At 41.7% G+C, this 12,683-nt stretch overlaps 1 protein-coding gene across 3 annotated transcripts in view; it reads left to right on the forward strand.

Moving 5' to 3' along the window:
• LOC141108162 (vascular endothelial growth factor receptor kdr-like) overlaps positions 1–12,683 on the forward strand; it is a 308,462-nt gene that overhangs the window by 169,813 nt on the left and 125,966 nt on the right. For all 3 annotated transcript variants that reach the window (XM_073599472.1, XM_073599473.1, XM_073599474.1), the window contains exon 9: positions 3,442–3,617. In XM_073599472.1, the coding sequence (XP_073455573.1) occupies positions 3,442–3,617 (176 nt within the window). The remainder of the gene's footprint in view (positions 1–3,441; positions 3,618–12,683) is intronic.

A 12,683-nucleotide genomic window follows, 5' to 3' on the forward strand; every position in this document is an offset into this window, starting at 1 on the left:
AATCTTTACGTCGTAACTACGACGGACCCCGAAATCCGCTCGTCTGTGTGCTAGTCCGACGGACAAAAACCCACGCTAGGGCAGCTATTGGCTACTGGCTATGAACTTCCTTATTTTAGTCCGGTGTACGTCATCACGTACGAATCCGTCGGACTTTTGTGTGGTCGTGTGTAGGCAAGTCCGTTCGTTAGAAAGTCTGCTGCAAGTCCGCCGAAAGTCCGCCGGAAGTCTCTCGGACAGGCTGTCGGATTTTTGTAGACGAAAAGTCCGACCGTGTGTACGCCCCATTAGAGGTGCTGAGCGACTGTAGAAAAAAGATTTAAAGGGAATGTATTTTATTGTTAATTGTTTTTAGATATATTTACTGTCAGAGGCATAACTAGAACCTTCAGGGCCCGGTGCAAGAAACTATAAAGAGCCCCCCCCAACACCGGAGCCCTTTCTATCGGTCCAGGGGCCCTTCTTCTGATGTCAGGGGCCCTTCCCTTTAATCCCAGGCCCTCTACTCCCATTGTTGGTCCCCTCTGTTATGCAGCATGCCCCCTTCCTGCCATTTGAGCCCCCCCCCCCACTGTAGCAGAACCCCAGGACTTGGACACAATTGCGACCTTTGTGACCCTGGTAGTTTCACCACTGTATATTGTTCATGTGAATATAATGTATATTGTTTATAAAAAAATAAAAAAGATCATCTTGCTATAAATAATTTTATAAGTGTGTGTTATTCTCGAAATAAACCTTCGTTCCCTGTAGTTTGAAATAAAGGTACATTGAGAAGATTACATCGTGTCACTACATTTGCAGGTTCTGCATACTGTTTTGCAGTGTTACACAATGGTTGTGCTTTACTGCTCCTTCTCAGGTAGTTAGGCAGCCCATACATAGTCATCTTTTTTTTCATTCAATCAGGGGGTTTAATGGAAAAAAAACAACCCGATTCTCCATCCACACACTCAAGGTGGATGAGGGAATCCCTCCCGTTAAATTATAAATGATTGTATTCTGACAGCGGGGAGACTTCCCCACCATTTGAATACAATAATTAGTGCTGTCAGCATTCGGTTGATCGACTTCTGTACAACCAGAGTGCCCATACATGGAACAAAATGTGGCCAGTACCTGCTGAGCCAGCCGAATTTAGATCTATGTATGACCGGCTTACGTCTACTGTACGAGTTGGATAACCTATTGAAATCAATGTGGCTGATATTTTAAAAGTTGTTAAGTATATTATACAGAGTCATTGTACTAGCTAATTTACATTGCTTCCAGTAACTAATTTATACATTTCTGCATTTATTTGAGTGTATGTAAACCTTTACATTGAACTTCTCTCATTTGCTCCCTTTTTTTCTGGTTACATTTGCCATTGAAACATTTTGTTATATCTGTTTGGCAAATGCAAAGAAAAAAATAACTGTTGATCCTGCGAGATACATTATATTGTTAAAAGTATTGGAGTGCCTGCCTTTACACGCACATGAACTTTAATGGCATCCCAGTCTTAATCCTTAGCGTTCAATATTGAGTTGGCCCACCCTTTGCAGCTATAACAGCTTCAACTCTTCTGGGAAGGCTGTCCGCAAGGTTTTGGAGTGTGTCTATGGGGGTTTTTTTTTTACCATTCTTCCAGAAGCGCTTTTGTGAGGTCAGGCACTGATGTTGACGAGAAGGCCTGGCTCGCAGTCTTCACTCTAATTCATCCTAAAGGTTGAATTTGGGTTGAGGTGTAGGCCAGTCAAGTTCCTTCACCCCAAACTCGCTCATCCATGTCTTTATGGACCTTGCTTTGTGCACTGGTCCAAATCATTTGGTGGAGGGGGGATTATGGTGTGGGGTTGTTTTTCAGGGATTGGGCTTAGCCCCTTAGTTCCAGTGAAGGGAACTGTTAAGGCGTCAGCATACCAAGATATTTTGGACAATTTCATGCTCCCAATTTTGTGGGAACAATTTGGCCCCTTCCTGTTCCAACATGACTGCGCATGAGTGCACAAAGCAAGGTCCATAAAAGACATGGATGAGCAATGTGCATTCTGTTTATGCTGAACTCTTATCAGTTAGTATTGTTTTCAGTTCTTTCGGTAGACTACAGGGCACCGCCCTCATATGGTAGGTAGAAGAAGGGAGGTGAAGGTGCTCTGTAGTCCTGTTCTAGGGTTACAGTGCTGCTCCTACATAGATACACTTCAGTGAATGTGTTGTTACCCAAGGACAAAAGTTATTGTAACCCCCACATCTGGGAACTAGTATACTGCAATATATTACATTTGTGTTTTTGGGCTCAGTTATGCTTTAAAGCGGAGTTCCACCCAAAAATGGAACTTCCGCTTTAAGTGATGGTGACCCCCTGACATGCCACATTTGGCATGTCATTTTTTTTGGGGGGGGGGGGTAGCGGATACCCTCTTTTTAGAGGCATCCAGCTCCCACTTCCTCCCGGGGCTCTTGGGCACCGGAAGGAATATCACCTCTCCCCCCTCCCTGCTATCTTCTGGGACACATCACAGGTTCCAGAAGATTGCCCGGCCATTCACAGCACGCATAGTGGCTCTTGCATGTGCAGTGCATGCCTGGGTGTGAAGCCACAGCCGGGCGCCCACAGTAAGAATGCTGGCGCCATGGAGAGGAGGGGGAGAGGAGCTGTACGCCCGCATCGCTGGACCATGGGACAGGTGAGTGTCCGATTATTAAAAGTCAGCAGCTACACTTTTTGTAGCTGCTGACTTTTAATTTTTTTTTTTCCCTGCGGAACTCCGCTTTAAGTAACAAAACTGAAACAGAACGTATGTCTATAAGCAAGTCCTTTCTGAACACGCCCCAGGATGTAGTATTATGAATACAAATCTAAAATGCAAAATGTCTATGAAAACGACGCTTGTTTAGTTGGAAATTGGTAATAGGGGAAATTAGCAAAATAGTCTAAAAGGGATTCCATGCTATATGTCATTTGTAACTGGAATGGTGACAATGCTACTCATACTGTCTGCATCTAGGAAAGTGCTGCAAGCCACCATTGTATTCAGGTTTGGCTTGTGGCTTGATCTTCGAGTTTTCTTGGGTTAAGGCCAGTATTATTAGGACAACGAGCATAGGGTGAAGGGAATTATTTTTAGACTCCTTGTATAAATGCTGCCTTGGGAGCTGGCCAGACTAGAGTATGAAGAGAAGAAGGTTAAAAAAGACATGCACTCAGCACCAAATTATGTTAAGTAGAAAGGATTTAATATTGTAAACTGTGGTTCTAAAGAGCAAACAAAGAAAAAGGCATCTGAGAGATGAAACAGTGTGCTCCGGGAATTAGTGACAGCTGGTCAGGGCTGTTTGTTTTTTTTTTTTTTTTATTATTTTTCTTTCCATCAGCTAAAGTAAATAGCTTATGAAATGAGAACTGCCTCCAAAAATTGCTAACTTTTTAAAGAAACTTTTTTTTTCTTCTCACAGGTTGAAAAATGGCAGACTAATAGAAAAAAACAGTACCTGTTATAAGACAAATGCAGAAAAACACAGCTTGTTTATAGCGAACTTAGGAAAAAATGACACTGGAAATTACACTATAGAAGTAGTCAATACTCAACATAATCTGAAGGACAGCTTCAGCTTCAAAGTGAATGTCCTTGGTAAGTGCTCATCACATTCCTTATATACATCAGTATTAGCCCCCCATCCGTATCTGGACCACAAGCCATTTTCGAAACTAACTGGTGCCATTCCATGATTACATAGTAGAGATCAATATGATTTATAAATGTAACTTCCATATCCGTTAAGATGCATCAATCTACATAAATCAATGCAAGCTCAACACAATGGCACATAGAAAGCAATTCTTTTTTTATGTACCCTGTTCACAACACTGCGTTGAGGTGCGATGCACTGCATATATTTTTTTTTACAATGCTTAATTCATTTCACCGCACCTTTAGCATGTCATTATTTTGTGTATGTGAATTGTATGCAGTGCATTAACTTGAATGAAGATTCATTTTGGGATACTTTAAAAAGTGAATGATGCAATGCACTTAAATAGTAACTCCACTTTTGTTGAGAAAAAAAAATCCCCTCTGGGTGATCTATGTACATTGCAAGAATTTTAAGAAACTTTGTTGCAGATTCCTACCTTTGTTATTCTGAAGAAATCCCTGTGTGTTTGTCTGTGTCCATGCGGTAAGTGAATCTAATAGGAGTGGTTTCATAATTATCAATCAGCTGCTGCACCTGCAAGGCTCTAAGGTGGAAAATTGCACAGTCTGCATCACTTTAAATGTGATTTCCTATTGGGAGTATCTCACCAAAAATTAATTCTTTTTTGTTGCAGGGGATGACTGATATCTGACTTGTATCTTGTGAAGACTTCTGGTAAAATCAGACAATCACACAAGCAGGAAATGTTGTTTCTGGGGGGGCTTCTGTACACATTCTGTGTACAGAACACCTCCAGTTAACCATTAGACATGTGCAATTTGTTTTGGTTCAAATACAAATTCGGACAAATTTTTGATTATTCAGTGATTCGGATGTATGCGAATCTCCGAATGAAACAGTAACGAATAGTAACGAATTTAGTTGAAATGCATTAAAATTTGTTTTGTTTAATTGTTTCCTAACAAATTCCAACAATTAGAATTTGGATCGGTTGAAAAACGTTCAACTGATTCGAATTCTGTGTGAAGAAATAGCTGGTTTATAAATAGCGTTCTTAACAACCACGAGTCTTCATCTGTCAGCTGTCTTCCCCACTGACAAATGAAGGTAAAGAAAAGAATGCCAGCAATTGCCCAGCAATAGAAAAATGTTTTAAAAATGGGCATAGGGTCTCCCTCTGTCCATACCAGGTCCTTCGGGTCTGGTATGGATTTTAAGGGGAGTCCCACGCTAAAATTATAAAAAAAAAAAAACAGCTTGGGGCCCCCCAGAATCCATACCAGACTCTTATCTGAGCATGCAGCCTGGCTGGTCAGGAAAAGGGGGGTACGGACGAGCAAACGCCCACCCTCCTCCTGAACCATACCAGGCCACATGCCCACAACATGGGGGTGGGTGCTTCGGGGGGTGCTCTGCGCCCCCCCAAAGCACCTTGTCCCCATGTTGATGGGGACAAGGGTCTCTTTCCGACAACCGTGGGCTGTGGTTGTCGGGGTCTGCGTGTAAACATGTGAATGGGTATCGGGTACATCTGTTTTCCAGGGCGGTGGGTGGCGTGATTGACGGTGGATGGACATCGAGGGACACATTTTTGTTTCTTTTAACAAAGGATTTGTTTCCTGTTTTTCTTACTTTTTGACACTTTTTTTGGTGCATGGGTACAGGAACGTACCCGATACCCAATCACATAGGGGGGGTTAGGATCTGGGGGCTCCCTTGTTAAAGGGGGCTTCTAGTCTTCCAATAAGCCCCCCACCTGCAGACCCTGACAACCACAGCCCACGGTTGTTGGGAAGAAGCCCTTGTCCCCTTCAACATGGGGATAAGGTGCTTTGGAGTGGGGGGCAGAGCATGTTGAAGGCCTTGTGGCCTGGTATGGTTCAGGAGGGGGGGCGCTTACTCATCTGGTATGAATTTTGGGGGGATCCTATGCCATTTTCTTTTCAATTTTGGCGTGGGATTCCCCTTAAAATCCATACCAGACCCGAAGAGCCTGGTATGGACTGGGGGGACCCTATGTCATTTTATTTGACATTTTTCTATTGCCAGACATTCTTTTCTTTACATTCATCTGGGCGGCACAGTGGTGTAGTGGGTAGCACTCTCGCCTAGCTAGTAAAAAGGGTCGCTGGTTCGAAACCCAACCACGACGCTACAGCCTTGAGTTTGCATGTTCTCCCTGTGCCTTCGTGGGTTTCCTCTGGGTACTCTGGTTTCCTACCACACTCCAAAGACATGCTTGTATATGAATGTGAGTTAGGGACCTTAGATTGTAAGCTCCTTGAGGGTAGGGACCGCTGCGAATGTACAATGTATATGTAAAGCACTGTGTAAATTGACAGGGCTATATAAGTACCTTAAATAATAATAATCTGTCAGTGGGGAAGCCCGCTGACAGATTATAACAGGAAGGTGGAATAATACTGCGCAAAGATATAAACTAAATATAGCAGCTGCTACACTAAAATGTGACAAAATTCAATACAAGGAGTGTGGAAAAATGTAGTGCTAACAAAATATGTGCACAAATAATAAGTGCAATAAAGTGAAAAATATATAGAGTCCAACATATAAATAAATAATGGTGTGACTGTGAGTCTCTGGCTCCAAATCCTAACTAGGAAATGGGAAAACAAACAAGTAGAAGTCCTCAAACAATGAAGTGTAAATCTTCTTGACATGCAAGGAATGATGTGAAACATCCACAATGGTGAATCCGGAAAGTCAAACAAATAAGGTACTCTTACCAGTGCAGGTGGACCCTGATGTCAGTGACACTGAATTGTAAAAGCTTAAAAGATAGAATCCGTGGCTCTCTTCGATGGGGGTAGAGTTCCAGGGTCTTCTACAGATAGCTCCAAACAACCTCAATGAACTCGACCCGACCAGGAAGGTGACATCTCGAAAGGAACCTCCACAGCAACTCTCATCAAAAAAACGTTGTATGTGAAAGAAAAGAGGGGGGGCTCCAATAGTGTGGATCAAAAAGGTAGGTTCATTAAAACCACAATGACAGATAAAAGTGATTTCGTCCAAGTAGGACATCTACAGGGGCTTATCATAGATGTCCCACTTGGACAAAACGTGTCGTACTACGTTTACTGCTCCCTACATTGCTTTTATTCACTGTGATCACTTTTATCTGTCATTGTGGTTTTAACAAACCTACCTTTTTGATCCGCACTATTGGAGCCCCCCCCTCTCTTCTTTCACATACACCATTTTTTTGATGAGAGTTGCTGTGGAGGTTCCTTTCGAGATGTTGGCTTCCTGGGCGGGTCGAGTTCATTGAGGTCGTTTGGAGCTATCCGTAGAAGACCCTGGACCTCTACCCCCATCGGGGAAAGTCACGTATTCGATCTTTTAAGCGTTTACGATTTGGTGTTGCTGACATCCGGGTTCACCTGCTCTGGTAAGAGTACCTTATTTGTTTGACTTTCCAGATTCACCATTGTGGATGTTTCACATCATTCCTTGCACGTCAAGAAGATTTACACTTCATTGTTTGAGGACTTCTACTTGTTTGTTTTCCCATTTCCTAGTTAGGATTTGGAGCCAGAGACTCACAGTCACACCATTGTTCATTTTTCATTTATATGTTGGACTCTATATATTTTTTCACTTTATTGCACTAATTACACCAGCCCACTGCTTAAAAACCAGCTATTTCTTCACACAGAATTCGAATCGGTCAATCGTTTTTCGATCAATCCGAAATGTAACCATTCTGAAAAGTTCAAATTCGTTTGAAAATTTATAAATTAAACTAATTTTAACAAGAACTAAACGAAATTCAACGAAAACTAAATGAAACTAATTCCGAATTGAATTCCATGACGAAACAAAATTAGTGACATAACAAATCTATCCGAAACAAAGCAAAACAAATTTTCCCATTCTGCACATGTCTAGCAGCCATATAGCATTGCATTTTACAGAAAATGACAGAGCTGCAGACTAAAAAGGAAAGGTCATTTTTAATAACATTCAATTACAATATGACTTGAGTGGCAATTGTAAACGCTTTATTATTTTTTTTTTATGTTCTATTTTTTTTTCTCACGAAAGTGGAGTTACCCTTTAAGTAATGCACCACATCACCCCTCGCTGCTTTTACACAGTGAACACCAGTGCGCATGCTTTCTAGCCTGTAGGCTGTGAAAGAGCCCTTCGGAAATTACAGTATATTTATTATTAAATTTATGTAATGCAGTTTTACATTTAAAAAAAGTAAATAGGAAATATGAAAATGAGAAAAAAAATCTGAGTGAAAGTCCTTTTGGTTTCAGGAAGGTTGCAAAGCAGTCCCAGATTTGAAACCGTTTGAGACTCATAGGTATGACTAAATCGATTTGGGTGAGTCAGAACTCATAGCAAACCTCTGGCCCAAGGGTTCTGTTACAGGTGGCCGAGGACTGTTTGCCATATCTAGGAATTGAGGGGCCCCCTGCGGCAAAGGAACTTGATGAAAGGTGCATAGTAGAAATCCAGGACAGAGCAGGAATGGAAATCTGAACATGCAGACACAGAAAGCAGATACAGGGTCAGAAGATAAAGTAAAAGCAGAACTTGCTACTAGCCGGGGGTAAAGGGGAAACGTCCCAAGCAATACGATTCCCTGCTCCCTGGGTGACACCTAACAAGGCCCAGTTGAGGATCCACCAATGGTCATCTAGTGGGATCGAATAAGGATAGCACTTTTAATGCCACGGGGGTTGTGTGCCAAGAATCCCCTCCCTCTGTGACATAACTGGAACAATGCTATCCAGATAATTAAAGTAGGGTCCAAATAGGGAACTATAGTACTTAGGACAGCAACATCACAGGAACATCCTCCCTCTACTTGGATGGAGGGCCCCACTGCATGAAGAAAGCATTCATTTATTAGAAACATTCAATTATTATGTTGTACATTGTTAGAGCATAGATTTACATTAGTAACTGTCTTTCAGCCATATAGAAAGTAAAGCAAATCTGGAATTTTTATTAAGTACATTTTAGGGAATGCATAGTAAGCAGTAGTTCACAATGCATCTTGTTAGCAACCCCATGCAGGCATAATTTGTCATGTTAGAGCCAGGGGTGGTCTTGTCCAGATGTGACACCCAATCCTTTTGTAACCAGTGATAATGGTGGGATTAAAACTTAAAAGTGAAGCCCAAGCTCTAGTCATGGTTTGCACCCCCAGAGATGACCTAAAGGGAGACATAAAAATAATATCACCATGACTGAGCATGTTAGTGCATCAAAGTTCGATCAGGTACCTAAAAACACAAAAATACGAAACAAGCTGAAATAGTACTGGAACCCAGCATTATTCATGAGTGATTTAAAATGTTGCTAGGGGGATGGTTTCTTTGTGCCAACAATCTAATAGTATGAGAAATGTTAATAAGGCATGAGAAGAATGAGCACATTATCATAAATCAAATGCTAAACAGTAGACAACTGAACCAAAACAGTTCTGCCAATAGTAGTAGAGGCAACAGAAATAGTGCAAAACAGTTCTCCAGCAGGAACATCCTAGACCAGGTAAGTCAGATTTGGTTGAAAACAAACAGATAGGATGACAGTCTTCCCTAGGAATACAATGCTTAGTAGCCCAGGGCAGTTTGAGTCCCTTAAGTAACATTTGAAGAAGTGAAGTGAAGTGTTTGGGAATGGAGGGCAAAATCCTCCAGGCAACTACAGTATGATGTCAGGATCTAGTTCATGCCCAGTCAGTTTGCAGAGAGTGGAACCAAGTATAACAGAAAAAGTAAAGGTATATTCATCCTGAATCAGAAGCCTAGTGGATCATCAAGGCAGAGAAGTTGGTTCAATGAGCATCCTAATCTCGATGGATACATGGCAGAGATTTACTTGATTGAAGCAATCGCTAGTGGTGAATGGTTATTGCCCAGGGAGAAAGATGAAAAGAGATGGATTTACTAAGGAAGTTGCATTTTGCTAGGGAATTTGCCCCAGAACTTGGTGAATATAGTGAAGTTTCACTTTGCAAGAAATACCCAATCACATGAAAAAAAAATTAAAAAAAACACCATATTTGCTTGCACAAGATTGGATGATTGCAGTCAGCTGAGGTTCACTTCATTCACTAAGCTGTGGGGTAAATTCCCTTGTAAAGTGCAATTTCCTTTGCAAAGTTAAAAAGTCTATTTGCCTTTAGTAAATCAACCCTCAAGAGTATGTGCAAGCCTTAGCGGGTGACGTCATTACATGGTACTTGCGACGGTACACAAAGGTTCATTTGGAGAGAAAGCCCTAGCGGTAGCCAACTTTGTTCACTTGCAGGATTGTTAGAAAGGGTTTCGGGACAATCATCACAAATTAAAAATTAGCATATAGTTGGCATAAGTTAAAACAAGCACTGCCTGCATTATCCTTTTTATTGTGTAGTAATATAAGTGAACTATAATATCATTTGGAGGGCCCCCAGGTTATGGGCAGTCAGGGCTTAATGGATATGATTCAACTCTAAGCTCTAATCAGGAGTTTAGGGGCTAACTCTTGAAATAGAGTGTTAACATTGGCTGTACATCCCCTATAGTCACTGATCATTTATTCTGTGATATGTCCATTTAATATAACACCAAAATTATATTCTGGTTCTGAGCATGGCAGTTTTATACAAATGAAATGAACACAGTTTAAATAAACAAACAAAATAAACACAAAGACAAAAACAAATTGTACAAACAGTTACATAGTTACATAGTAGGTGAGGTTGAAAAAAGACACAAGTCCATCAAGTCCAACCTATGTGTGTGATTATGTGTCAGTATTACATTATATATCCCTGTATGTTGCTGTCATTCAGGTGCTTATCTAATAGTTTCTTGAAGCTATCGATGCTCCCCGCTGAGACCACCGCCTGTGGAAGGGAATTCCACATCCTTGCTGCTCTTACAGTAAAGAACCCTCTACGTAGTTTAAGGTTAAACCTCTTTTCTTCTAATTTTAATGAGTGGCCGCGAGTCTTGTTAAACTCTCTTCTGCGAAAAAGTTTTATTTCTATTTTAGGGTCACCAGTACGGTATTTGTATATCGAAATCATATCCCCTCTCAAGCGTCTCTTCTCCAGAGAGAATAAGTTCAGTGCTCGCAACCTTTCCTGATAACTAAGATCTTCCAGACCCTTTATTAGCTTTGTTGCCCTTCTTTGTACTCGCTCCATTTCCAGTACATCCTTCCTGAGGACTGGTGCCCAGAACTGGACAGCATACTCCAGGTGCGGCCGGACCAGAGTCTTGTAGAATGGGAGAATTATTGTTTTATCTCTGGAGTTGATCCCCTTTTTAATGCATGCCAATATTCTGTTTGCTTTGTTAGCAGCAGCTTGGCATTGCATGCCATTGCTGAGCCTATCATCTACTAGGACCCCCAGGTCCTTTTCCATTCTTGATTCCCCCAGAGGTTCTCCCCCCAGTGTATAGATTGCATTCATATTTTTGCCACCCAAATGCATTATTTTACATTTTTCTACATTTGCCATGTAGTTGCCCACCCCATTAATTTGTTCAGATCTTTTTGCAAGGTTTCCACATCCTGCGGAGAAGTTATTGCCCTGCTTAGCTTAGTATCGCCTGCAAATACAGAGATTGAACTGTTTATCCCATCCTCCAGGTCGTTTATGAACAAATTAAACAGGATTGGTCCCAGCACAGAACCCTGAGGAACCCCACTACCCACCCCTGACCATTCCGAGTACTCCCCATTTATCACCACCCTCTGAACTTGCCCTTGTAGCCAGTTTTCAATCCATGTACTCACCCTATGGTCCATGCCAACGGACCTTATTTTGTACAGTAAACGTTTATGGGGAACTGTGTCAAATGCTTTTGCAAAATCCAGATACACCATGTCTACGAGCCTTCCTTTAGCTAGATGACAACTCACCTCCTCATAGATGGTTAGTAGATTGGTTTGGCAAGAACGATTCTTCATGAATCCATGCTGCTTACTGCTAATGATACCGTTCTTATTACTAAAATCTTGTATATAGTCCCTTATCATCCCCTCCAAGAGTTTACATACTATTGATGTTAGGCTAGTAACAGTAATACAAGTTTTTTAAATGTGAAAAAAATGCCAAAAAGAGAACAGGAAAAGGTACAAGTTAAATTGAACTAGTTGCAAGGGGTTAACCCAGCATTAATTATGATAAACTTGGAAAAATCGATATACAGTAATACCTCGGATTGCGAGTAACACGGTTTACGAGCGTTTTGCAATATGAGCTATTATTTTTTTAAAATCCTGACTCGGTTTGCGAGTGTTGCCTGACAAAATGAGCAGGATTCAAGCCTCTGGGGTGTGCAGTACCGCATTTGGCCAGAGGTGTGGGGGCGCCAGTGACACACAGAGCCATTCAGAGGCGCTCAGAAACACTGGGAAACACTCCGTTCCCGAGTGCATCTGAGCGGCTCCGAGTGCTCTCCGGGTGTTTCTAAATGTCTGCGGCGTCCCCCCAACCTCTGGTTACATGCGGTACTATATGCCACTGGAACGGATTATCTGAGTTTCCATTATTTTCTATGGAGAAACTCGCTTTGACATATGAGTGCTTTGGATTACAAGCATTCTTTGGAACAAATTATGCTCGTAATTCAAGGTACCACTGTATATTTTTACTTTAGGGTTTATAGCAGCAGCTCGTATGCTAAAGAAAATACTGTAGATACATTAACCTCCCTAGCGGTATTCTCGAGTGTGGCTCAGTGGGTGAATCTTCACTCGGGATCGCATCGCAGGATCCAGGCAAAGTTACATACCTTGTCCCCAGGATCCTGCGATGTCTCCCTGCTGTGTGTGCGAGCCGTCCTCCGCTCGATCTATCACAGTGCTGGTCTCCATTCCCTGCGAGCGTCGCAACGCACAGGGATGGAGCCTGGCTCCAAATTAAAAAAGTTAAAAACACAATACACATACAGTACACTGTAATCTTACAGATTACATTACTGTATCAAATAATTTCACATCCCTTTTGTCCCTAATGCTTTCTCCAGTGCCCTGCATGCAGTTTTATATTATATATACTG

The sequence above is a fragment of the Aquarana catesbeiana genome, linkage group LG09, assembly GCF_042186555.1.
Source record: "Aquarana catesbeiana isolate 2022-GZ linkage group LG09, ASM4218655v1, whole genome shotgun sequence".
NCBI classification, from domain to species: domain Eukaryota; kingdom Metazoa; phylum Chordata; class Amphibia; order Anura; family Ranidae; genus Aquarana; species Aquarana catesbeiana.